This window comes from Zerene cesonia, chromosome 10 (assembly GCF_012273895.1).
Source record: "Zerene cesonia ecotype Mississippi chromosome 10, Zerene_cesonia_1.1, whole genome shotgun sequence".
Taxonomy (NCBI): Eukaryota; Metazoa; Arthropoda; class Insecta; order Lepidoptera; family Pieridae; genus Zerene; species Zerene cesonia.
This window is the reverse complement of record NC_052111.1, coordinates 7,308,376-7,320,800: the sequence shown is the minus strand read 5'-3', so window position 1 is coordinate 7,320,800 and position 12,425 is coordinate 7,308,376. Positions and strand designations below refer to the sequence as shown.

General features: G+C 36.0%; 2 protein-coding genes across 4 annotated transcripts in view; both read right to left on the bottom strand.

Annotated features, from left to right (window-relative positions):
- The window catches only part of LOC119829540 (conserved oligomeric Golgi complex subunit 3), an 8,080-nt gene extending 2,548 nt beyond the window's left edge, over positions 1-5,532 (bottom strand). The window contains exons 1-8 of the mRNA XM_038352097.1: positions 5,283-5,532; positions 4,806-4,988; positions 4,174-4,300; positions 3,763-3,911; positions 3,215-3,468; positions 1,363-1,581; positions 821-960; positions 23-180 (exon numbers count right to left, since the gene is read on the bottom strand). Of these exons, the coding sequence (XP_038208025.1) occupies positions 23-180; positions 821-960; positions 1,363-1,581; positions 3,215-3,468; positions 3,763-3,911; positions 4,174-4,300; positions 4,806-4,988; positions 5,283-5,438 (1,386 nt within the window). The 5' untranslated portion in view covers positions 5,439-5,532. The remainder of the gene's footprint in view (positions 1-22; positions 181-820; positions 961-1,362; positions 1,582-3,214; positions 3,469-3,762; positions 3,912-4,173; positions 4,301-4,805; positions 4,989-5,282) is intronic.
- A 4,193-nt stretch (positions 5,533-9,725) lies between these two features.
- LOC119829245 (protein bunched, class 2/F/G isoform) overlaps positions 9,726-12,425 on the bottom strand; it is a 119,865-nt gene continuing 117,165 nt past the window's right edge. For all 3 annotated transcript variants that reach the window (XM_038351640.1, XM_038351642.1, XM_038351641.1), the window contains one exon: positions 9,726-11,282. In XM_038351640.1, coding sequence (XP_038207568.1) covers positions 11,070-11,282 — 213 coding nt within the window. In that variant the 3' untranslated portion in view covers positions 9,726-11,069. The remainder of the gene's footprint in view (positions 11,283-12,425) is intronic.

The window sequence follows — 12,425 nt, the reverse complement described above, 5'->3', positions numbered from 1 at the left end:
CAACTCTCTCTCTCTCTCTCACCTGCATCATCTCGAGCTTGTCGGGGTAGGCGAGGTCGCCGGGCGCGGCGCGGTAGTGCAGCACGTCGGCGCGCAGGTGCACGTGCGCGCGGAACACGAGCCGCTCCTGCGTGTCCTGCAGCAGCGCGCGCGCCACCGCGCCCAGCGCCGCGAGGGACGCTGCAACGAGACGGTATAATCTGTAGCTGTATGTGTATCTGTGCTTATATTATTATCTGGCCTACTTTTCGAGATACTGTGATACTCTCTCTAGGTGTGTAAAGTCGGAGAGTATGAATTTCTACTAAACAAAATCTTAAGTTAACAGCAGAAGAATGTTTCTAAATGCATATGGTTAGTCGGCAACTTATTGCGGGAAGGGCCGGCAAATACATCCGGTCACATCGACTGACAGTCCTAATGAGGACTTTTAAACATTATCATTTTTCAAAATTCATATTACAACTACCATAAAGAAATTTTCTATCAATCAAACAAGGTATGAAAAATTAAGAACCCCTAAAAACTACACCGTAACCATGTAATTATACTATATAAAGCTACACACCCACTGACTGACTGACATATAATACATACAATATCTATTAGACACAAAGATTGCCATGCCGTTTTATTAACCGACTACAAACATGGAGGAGGATTCCAATTAGACTACATTTTTTATCTATGTTACTCCATAACTGTCGACATAGTGAACCGATTCATTTATGATTCTAATTTAATTTGGAAGCTGTTGCCCCTCTGTGTTAACCCATTTAGGTTTGGTCTAGATTTTATGTATCTAATTTCCATTACTCACGGTCATTGTTAACTTGTTCCTCGATGACCTCCACCTTGAGTATGACGCACAGTTCGGCGAGCGTCTCCAGATGGTTGATGTGGATGATGTGCGGCCGCAGCGTCTCGTACAAGCCGTTGCTGAGCGATTGGAGGTATTCCCTACAATAAATAAAGCGAGAGAAATAATAATATCTATTATATATATTAATTTTTAATTAAAAACTAGAGCTCAGAATTTCATATTGTAGGGACGATTGTAAGTCTGGAGAAGGAAGTTAAAGAGGGAAAAGTAATCATTGTTTCTTTGGTTGAACGCGCTAATCTCATGACTACTGGTCCGATTTGAAAAATTCTTTCAGTGTTAGATAGCCCATATTATAAAGCGTTTACAATATATTGATAAAAGCTGTATATTGTCACGCTAAGACCAACAGTAGTGGAGCACCAAAGAGGAATTTTTAAAAAGCGGGGAATTTTTTGCTATTGAGAGCTTACGCTGCGTCCGCTGCGATTAAGCGTTAGCGCAAAGCAACTATTCAATAGATAATTCTAATCACTCACTCCAAAGCTGGCGACGATTTCGAGAAGAAGTGGGCATATAGCGCGCACTCGTCGCGCACGGCGAGCGCGAGCAGCGAGCACGCGGCGCGCAGCATCGCGCAGTGGTCGCGCGCGTGGCGCCCGCCCGCCGCCGCCAGCGCGCCCGCCGTCGGCGCGCCCGCCACGCGCTGCCGCCGCGCCGCGTACTCGCGCTGCACGTCCGACAGCAGCGACGCGTAGCTGGACAATTTGTTTATGACATTGTGTATAGCAAATAGTGGCAGAAGTGGGAGAAATTTATAGATTCTTTGCCTCTTTATTACAATTGTACCAAATTTTTTTTTGTTCTTCCACCGTTATGATATCTATTAGAACAGCAAAAAGGCTTTGATGTACACAGAAAGATATATTATATAGAATATATGGAATACGCACTGAGAGCGTTTATGTTTATGACATTGAATTGGAGTGTTAGGAGAGGAATACATTTATTGATTTTAAAACACTCCTGAATTGGTTTAAAAATTCGTGAAGGTTTTGAGTTTTTAAGGTTTTCCCTCTCTTATAATGTAAAAATGTTTACACTCTAAGTGTTCTCGATTCCTATATAAAAAAAATCTCATAAGTCAATAACTTAGGTGACTTTTGGATAGTATTACAGAAAACAGGACAAATTTAATTTTAATCTTTTAGAATACTTTTAGACTAACATATTATTAATTCGAACAAATACCATAAAAAATATGCAATTGTCAAGTTTATTATTTTGTTGTGAATAAAAACTTCAGACTAGATTTTGATAAAAAAAAAGTCATCTCTACTAATAGTGCTTAATATAATTTGTGTAAATAATTAAGAAAAAAGTATTTTTCATTAAATTATAGAACATACGTTGATGTAAACAAATGTTTGATAAAGCAAAGGTGCAAAAGGAACGGGTCTGATTGTATTGGTCGGGCTGATACTGAGCGTCCACTCCCGGCCGCTATCCCACTACTGCCCGATACGGGGACTTTTGGCTGCTGGGTTTCCCCCCTGGCCCGGTTCGCCCCTCCTTAGTTAACCTGCACCCCCCAGACTCCTCCGGGGGGTCCATATTAATACCAGGCTTAGTGTGGACGTCCAGTCAACATGGACCACACAGCACCAGGACTCCCGACCTCAAACCATCCTCCGAGCCCGACCTCCGAGTAGCCGGATTACAGGAGACGCCACGCTCCCAGTCGAAATATACGACGAAATTATCAAACGCTACTTACAAGTGAACGCGGGTTCAAATCAGACTTTGACACAATTTTTTTATAATTAATATTTTTTATTTTTTTTTATTTTGAAAATATGATGTTGTACGGAAATATATTCTATAAGCACATTGTTCAAAATTTTATTTTTTCAAGATATAAATATTTTTCTTTCACAGCGTGTACGCGCCCTCTATGTCTTATTTAGCGAACTAATTCGAAGTCTGAAAGTACACTTGATGTTGTTTGCATTTGGCGATAGAGGGCGTGTGAGTAGATGTTATTAAAACGATATGATAAAAAAACATTAATTAACAGCATAATTATGTGTTACCTTCTTAAAGCCAAAACACAAAAGTTTCTTTATGTTTAGAAATTAAAGATTCCGTCGTACATAATTATATATCTCGACATTTGATAAACACTTTACAGAAAGCGTGGTCACGGGGACACAGAGCTGATGATATATGAATAAATCTGTTAAATCTTGAATTTCTAGTCGAGAAAAAGCCAAAGGAATTTCCATATTATAAAGCGATTAAAAAAAAAAGCTAAATGAAAAATGTAATAATGGAGCTATTAATATACCGCAGCAAGACAACTTGATCACCATACTAAAAAACGATACTTACTCTTCATTGACCTCCGCTCGCTTTTCAATTTCACCAATCACCATTTTCAACTTTGGTGCGACAGCTTGAAACTTGCCGAAGTAGACAGCATACGCCATATCCATCGTCTCGCTATCATGTGGCTCCTCTGGGGCGAGCACTTGTTCCGTCGCCATATTCAGCACGTGGTTAACGTAGCTACGTATGAGGGACATAGCACGACTTTGCAAGTGACGGTATTTCACTGTGTATGCGTGTGCTTCTTTGAATGTGTTCTGTAAATAAAAGTATATAAATTGTATTTTTTCAACCAATTTCCAAAAAGGAGATTAATTCAACTGTATTTTTCTTGGCTTTGTTACCTCAGAACTTTCAACAGGGTGAACGGATCTAAATATTCTTTTTTTTATTTTATAGCTGGTCTCCAAACCCATGTGGCCCATTCAAAATTGGTTTTGTTCTCACAGTTAGAACGCAATTTAGTTTTATGGTAAAATTTGTTATAGTTATATGTGTAAGAACCTTTACACTTAACCTTTATTACAAGAATCTAAATTGTTTTTACTCACATTAGCCCGCATATACTCTAAGCACTCGTCAATTTTAGACAGAACACTGAAGAATGTCTCGCTGTTAACCGACATAGTGGGGCTGTTGAGTCTCTGCGAGAGGTGCTCCACTTGTGTGAAATAATGCAACTTCTGTTTTATATTATCGCCTGGAATTGTGAAGATGATGATGAATAATAATTAGTGATTATTAGTTTTCTGTTCATTGGATTATAGTAGTTTTGAATGCTGTTGAAGGCACAATAGCATGGTAAATACTTCTTAAAAACAAAATCAATGTTAGTATGGTTTTACACAACAGAGAAGTAGTGAATTTTACTTTATATATCACAACTAAAATGATATGTGTATTAAGGTTATTTTATATTTATTTAGCTTACATTACACGTATTTATAGTATCAAATACATACCAATAGCAGAGAGTTTGTTCTGATCAGCCAGCAGTTGCTCACTCATAGTGTGGAGAGCATTTGTTTTGTTAGAAACTAAATTGTATTCATCAGACAGTTTGTCCAAATTTTTCAATGTAGCTGTAATCTATAAAACGTATATTAACAACATAGGAAGTCGTATAACATTCTTTAGATTTTTTTTGGATTAAGCAAACAGTTAATTTAACTATATAGTTTGCATACATTTGCAAACATTGCTAAATAAATCTAATAAAATTTCAAGCAGGACTAGCAATATATATTCAACTAGATGCTCCTCCCGGCTCCGCCCCAATATCAAGATATCTGTTTTATCCCAAGGGAGCATTTAATCGAGATAAAAAGTATCCTATCACCTAATTCAGCTCATACCCTGTCTGAATACCAAATTTCATAAAAATCCGCACAGTAGTTTCAGCGTGATTGAAGGACAAACATCCAAACAAAGAAACTTTCACATTTATAATATGAGTGTGAAAGTGTGATGTTCACTTTATGTGTTTGATGACAAAAATTAAATTAAAGTATCACTTTTTCACAGTTTTAATTAAGTTTAAATATTTAATATAACATCATCAGTGTAGTACAATTAGCAAAGGACACCCCCATACCTGATCAGTCAATGATACACATTCATTCTTTCTGTCTTCTAATTGTTTGTAATATGCCTCATATGGGGCATCACCGGCCTTTATACTTTGCTCACTCAAGTTTTCATAAAACTCCAGAAAATCATACATTGTATTGACTTGCGGTACATTTGTGGTGTCGGCATTTTCACTTAGTGGGGATTCCTATAAATGAATTGTTATGATGATATAAAAATTTTAAAACATTCATACATCATTTTCTTTCATAATTAGTAATTTATTTTGGACAACTAATTGAAATATTGAATTAAATTTAATAATACATCAGTTTAGACGTATATACATGTACAAGTCAATATAAATCCTGTAATGGTTCTGAATTAGAATCCAACAGAAGTATCTTTGGTACAGAACTGATTTCAAGTATTTTTCAAGTACTTTTTTCAAGTATTTTTTAATAAACTACCAAATATATGGATAAACATATACAAAATTTACTTGTGAATCCTCATCTGAAACACCATCACTTTGTATCAAGGTTTCCAAGTCCAGAATAGCTTCTCTTTGCGAGGAAGTTAGTGGCGCTAACGGATTCTCTGCAGCTTCCCATAGTAACAATTTACTTTGTATTTCCTTTAAGGTCATGGTATCCATTTTTAATAATTTTTAAACCTATTTTATTTCAGTATAAAATCCAATAAACATTATTTACAAGTTCACAACATAAATGAACAACACATCAACAATCGATTCTGACTTTGACATTCGCGACAGCTGACATTTTATATTTTGACAAGTGATGTTCTGATTGCCGAAAATATTAGGTGTCTATAATGCAAAAAAAAAATCATAAGCCACAATTTGAATACATATGGATTATGATTTATATTTTATTACATGCCATAATTCCTGAACTTATAATAATCTAAATTCTGAACATCAGATATGACGATAAGGTTAAGTTCCCTTTAAAAAACTACACAAAAACAGGAGCTCCGATAAGCGGCCCTGCTATAAATGATTTTGTTGACCGAAGGGGCATCCGTCGACTCGCAACTTCCACCTGACGCTGGTTGGTTTAAGCATTTTTTTTGGCTAATATCTTTTCAATAGTACGCTAGTATAGTTTTATCTGTGGTACGGTTAAGAACAATGGCAATTTTCATAGGTACATCGCTAAAATATTATTCTATTTTCAGCGTCAACTTTTTTTGTGTTGAGAAGGCACAAATAAAAGATATTAAGCTATGAATTTTTTTTATGCTATATAACTTAAAGATTGTCGTGCGCAGTGTGGTTGTGTTCAGTAAATTGTCAACACAATGCACACTTTGGGATTCTTTTTTTCTGATCCTTTAAGATTATTTTCTTTATCAGTATTTGTTTCAAGTAGAACAGAAATGAGAAAAAGACAAAAAAGGGCAGGAGCAACAACGTAAGCCAAGTTCATATAGTAGCGAGAAGTTTGACGCTCGTATTTCTCTTCTCATTGTCTACGGCTACTAGTGTAATGTATGTATAAATAAGGATTGATATCTTATTCCAATGACTACGAATATACGAATATTGATGCGTAATGAATGGTTAATATGGTATTTGCGGTAGATGGCGTTATGGTTGATCAGAAAGATATGTTCAAAATTTAGTATAAGTCCGTTGGTTTTGAGATATCCGACATTTTCGAAAATTTAAATATTTACACCATTTGTTATTTTGATGGCAAGGTCGTTTAAAGAGCTGCATACACCCCTTGAAACCATGGTTTCGTATTCGAAAGCTTATCCATCTAGGGTTATTTTACCAGAAACATTAAAAATGTTGTAATTATTAAATCTTTATTTCTTTCTAACTTTCCTTTATTTCCTTCGATAATCATTATCGTATACCCCTTAAAAGCTGGCAATGCGTCTGCAGCGGACCTACCCTTGCAAATCTTCATGGGAGTTAGTGTTCGTTTACCATCAAAGAGTAGTATAATATAACTGCTTGCCATTAGGCGAACGACCAGCTCAGTTGCCCGCTATTACGTAAAATAGGCCCAAGTTTAGCCGCGGTATCCAGCTAGTTTGTTATATTTGAACACGATTAATAATAGACTAGTTGAACACTAATACTTTGACAGTAATTAATAATGATAGTTTAGCGTGTTTCTTATCGTCCTGCGATGTCGTTCAGGGCTGCGAAGTTTACATCAGATATTATATTTAGACAACTATTTATATCTATCTTCGTTCCATTGTTAACATCAACACTGCGATTTTATTAATTATGTCAATTAAGTCATATCTATTTCTTAGATTGTGGAATAAGATTATTATATGTTATCGAACATTTTGTATTTCGCGAGGTGTTGCTGTGGTATGAAATACATCTATTTAAGTACAAATAAACTCACATGAGTAAAGCATCGTTCTCAATAATTTGTCCATAATTTAACTACAAATGACGTCATGATTTTATCTTATCTTATATCTTTAAACGAGCAATTCTTGTGTATATATATGTATATATATAATTGGAATCTCGGAATCGGCTCCAACGATTTTCATGAAATTTAGTATATAGGGGGTTTCGGGGGCGATAAATCGATCTAGCTAGGAATTATTTTTTAGAAAATGTCATATTCGTGTTTTATCGACTTAAACTTACTTTTTTAACAAATAGGAGGCGTTTGAGTAGTCCCAATTTGTTATGACTCTTCCTGAAATCTATTGGCGAATAATAATACTATAAATGCGAAAGTTTGTGAGGATGGATGCATATGTATGTGTGCGTCTGTTACTCTTACACGCAAAAACTACTGAACCGATTACAATAAAATTTGCTTCGTAGATAGCTGTCCAGCTATCTACGAATCAAATTTTATTAATAAGTTGTCCAACTGAAATAACAAATAGGCACTTTTTATACCGATACTCCTACGGGATACGGACTTACGCGGGTCACATAGTGATAATTAAATTCAACATATTATAAACAAACGAGTATTTTCGACATAATGCATATATCACCGGCATACTATCATATAGCCAATGCCTCGTTAATGCAATTCTGTTTTGAAAATTTAGTTTTTGTTAATATTATCTTGATAAATGAGCTTGCCACAGAAGTCGAAGTAGCGCCTGGCAGTTAATACGAATAAAACAGTCGGGGGTTTTAGGCATGACGAACTAAAAGTTTCATTTTCAATTATTTTTTATTCTTTGCATTACGACTATAGCGATCAGTGAATGATACCAGGGTGATGGATCAGGTTCGTATGTAGTACAACCATAAATTGACCTAGGCCCTCATCATAGCCTTGTCCCTGCAGTAGGAATAAAATGAGTGGATATGAATGTTTCGATTCTTAATCGGTAGGCCAATATAAGTTTTCATTAAGTGAAAATCTTATTATTTATGACTGCATGTTAGGTAGGCATGTTTTATGTGATTTATATATTTGTGTTAAACAGAATAAAGTACCATTTACGTGTAATTACAACAATGTTAAAGCAGAGTCAGTAAAGTTGGCAAACTAGTTTTAATTAAGGATAAATAATTAATATTGTATATATAACCAAGTACTATAAATTGCAAAAGTTGCAACTAGTAGCCTCGTTGGATTATGTCAATTTGTTTTGAAAAATAGCAGCATAACACTTGGTTTATATTAATACTAGCTGAGCCGTGCGGTTTTATTCGCGGACGAATCCATGAGCGATGATAGTATTTATATAGCTCATTTTTTATTCTGATGTATAATGTACATGCCATATTGTTGTAAAGATTCGTTAAAATCCATTCAGTAGTTTTAAGTGAAAGAGTAACAAACATCAGTTACATCTATTGCAAACTAATATTTGTGGAGTAGGTAACTAATAAGTAGGTATAGTGGGCATAACTAATAAGGTATCTCATGAAAACCGTTTGTTTCTTAACTACAAGCAAAAAGTAAAAAGTCTGGTCTTAAAAGTCTTTATGATATTTAGTCGAAGTAGTTTATTGTTAAACTACTTTTATATTTCTGACCATAGATCGTGTACGCTTGATAGAATAAATATTTGCAGTTATTCAACAAACTAAAAAGTGTGACAAACCCTTTTCGCTAGTGCTATCTTATCGGACACATCACTTCTTCCTTGTCGGGTTATCTGACACTTATTTTGATTAATGATATTAATCACTAGCTAACATTGATATAAAGGTTGCATAAAGGTATCTAATTTTTTAATCTGTATACAGGTCTAGTGTTATTTGGTAGTAAAGAAGAATATATTTGAGTAGGTACCTACTTATTATTTTGATATCTACATTTGCAATCGCTGTTCTATGATATCCATCGATGATAAGTTTGAAAATTTATTAAAAAGATAGGAAAAAACAGGCTTCTTTATATATTTTTTGGATTATCGTGTAGTATGTAGGAAAGTATGTTTTGTTTACTTGTTTATAGAACTCAGGGAACACGTTCAAATCAAATGATCAGTAGAGTTAGAGATGATCTCGTCACAAACTCTCCTCTCTCCTCTCCATTACATTGTATTGATTTATTTTGTCATAGTAGGTATTAGATACAGTCTACAAGTCTATTCTTTCACAGACGATTGAATATTCTGAGATTTCCAAATCTTTGGGAAATACAATTTTTTTGTTGAAAGTATTCGATCGGTGCTTACAGTTCTCATCATAGTATCAAGATTTGAGATGTATATCTAGTATCAAGCTATTTCCCACCAAGTTAATTTTTATTTACTGCTAGTAATGGCGTATTAAACTTTCTGTTCGATTCCCAGTTCAGTTGAAGCATAGTATACTTGGTCAGTGAAAAAAAAATTAGTGAAATAGATGTAGTGTTTCTTTTCTTGTCTTTTTGATGTCTTTACTGCAATATTTACTTTCCTCTTATCGGAAAATGAACTCAATTCACATAAGGGTAAGGTATAAATCAAACGAAGAAACATTTAGTAGTTTTGCATTTATTGGGTACGAGGAACCTTTCTGGTCAACATAAGCTACAATGGACATTCTGTTTACAATATATTTACAATTTTCAGAATCATATTATATCATAACTAGCAATGAAGTAAAATACGGTTTATTCACAATAACTAAGAGGGCTTAATAGAACATCATCTATACATATACGCAGTAGTCTTGTATAAAATACTACACTACTTCACATCTTGCTGTGAATCCTTCTGAAACCAAACCTCGCATACCTTTCACATACCAATTTAATTACATTTACAATCTATCCATTCAATCTGTCTCCAGCCGTTTTGTTCTTTTGTTTACGATAAACATTTAAGCGAATTTTTTTTTACAGCGCACTTAAATTATCCATTTTAGAGCCATTCCTTGATGGCATCGGACGTACCAACTTTTTATATACACCGTTCCGTCTCACAATTCTATTACAACTTGTACTATATACAAACAATTTATAATATTTAAAAAAATACAATGTTAAATCGCTATGTATAACTTCTATTATCGATATATAGGGTTGGAATAAAAATAGATTTTTTTTTCTCGGTTTCAGCGTGCAAAATTTACTAAAGCCAGCGTTTGCACGAGGCCACACTCTCGCGCCGACTACTATCTATAGACTCTTTAGTATAACGCTACACATCAATCATTGATGATTATTATTATCCGAACACTATTTTATATTAACTGCATTAATTTAAATACAACTAAATGATTAACCACACGACACAATCAGTTGCTTACACCGACAGATCATTGTTCACAAACACTTGCGATTTCATTGTAACACGATAAATAACTTAAAATTAAATACATACAAAAAAATTGTAAATAAATTAACAGTCAATTGTTCAATGCGTAGGTATATTATATCTGACTATTCAATAAGAAGACATTATCATTAACACACGTCTTATTTTACTCTTACATGGAATACGTTATATGGATAGAGCGATACCTATAAACGAACGTCACGGGCGATAACGTCAAAACACTAAAAAGTCTCAGTCGAGACGCGTAGCAAAAGCATGGCAGTTAGCACGAAATTCTGCACCCTAAAGATTAAATAACAGAAAAATATATCTATGAATTCAATTCAAGCATAATAATCGTCGGCCCAGCGCGTCCCGCGGGGGCCGGTGGGCCCGCGACGCGTGAGCTGCGATCCGTCGGGCGCGGGGCCCGCTCCTTCCCTCGGCGCTGCGTCCCGTTAACCTACGAATTAACATAGCACAGCCATTTTGACTCCCCGGGTCCCGCCGAGGGGGAGGCCGCACGAGCCGAGCCGGGCGTTCCCGGCCGCCGCGCCACGCCTTACGACACCGGCGGCTGCGGCCCCTGCGGCTGCGGCGGCGGCTTGCTGCCCGCCGCCGGCAGCGCCGCCAGCGTGTCTTGGCTGGCGTGCGCGCGCAGGTAGCTGTTCTCCACCTCCAGCTGGTTGATCCTCTCCATCAGTTCCGCGATGCGCTCCTTCAGTACCTCCACTTCCTCGCGCACCGCGAACATTAAGTGGCTCTTAACCAGATCCTGGAAAGAGACATAACGTACTGTTAAAATCGTTCGGAAAATCAAAATATATTGAACAGTTTTCTTTTCAAATAAAATAAATATAACTTCTAGCATAAGTAACGAACGAAATACGTCCTGGTTTATCAAATTTGTTAACTCCAATTAGATATCTTGATAACGTAATGTTATTATCAAACGCACACCTAATGTCATTTATTATGTACACAAGTCACCGATAAATACGTAAAAACATGTTTATTGTACTACATCGTAGCCTTATGCGACCAGTAACCCTTCTCATTCGATTGTAACTGTATAAAAATCACCGAGACAACGCACCAATGGTCGAACTGAGACAATAAAATACAAAATAAATTACCGAAGAACGAAAAACAAAATGATGAAAACGTACATTTGTATTAGGCACGACCACGTAACAGGGATCCTTTTGTCCTCTCTGTCTGATCTCGTATAGGCATCCATCGCGGGGTTGAATAACGTCAATCATGTTTCAGCGAGCGAACCGGATTTCAGCGTCACAAAGTGGACGTGTAGAGCCAACGGTGGCTCGATCACTACTGAATATAATATAAATAAATTGCGAGCGAGTTGCGCGTGTGCGTCCTAGCAGGCGACTGATGGTCTGCGCGCGAGTCTGCCCTATTTAAAAGTGAGGTACACGTCATCGAACACGCGGTCCGTGTGTGCACTCTGAACCCGACAATCCCGTATCGATACGAGCGTGCCTCCCGTTTTCTAGAATCCTTTTGCAATATGCACAAACAATGAACTCTTCATATGAATTATTACAAAAAAAAAGCATTATAATCCGTAGTACGCAGAAAAAAAGAATACTAGAATCTTCAATAACGTATTATTTATTTTATATACATGTACTTAAATGCGCAAATAGTTACAAACGCTGAACTTTTATCCTTTATATGCAACGAACGTGAGAGAAACCATTATCATAATTAAAATTTATTATGTGACGATGTTGTTCGTATATAATAGCGGAACTATTTATGAGAAGCAAACAGAACAATAAAAAATGAGGCGTTTAATATTATTTAAAATATGATCTCATGAATATCCGCAAGACACATAGTAGATAAGGAAAAATAAATATAAAAGCTATCATAAATTTATCCAATACAAACA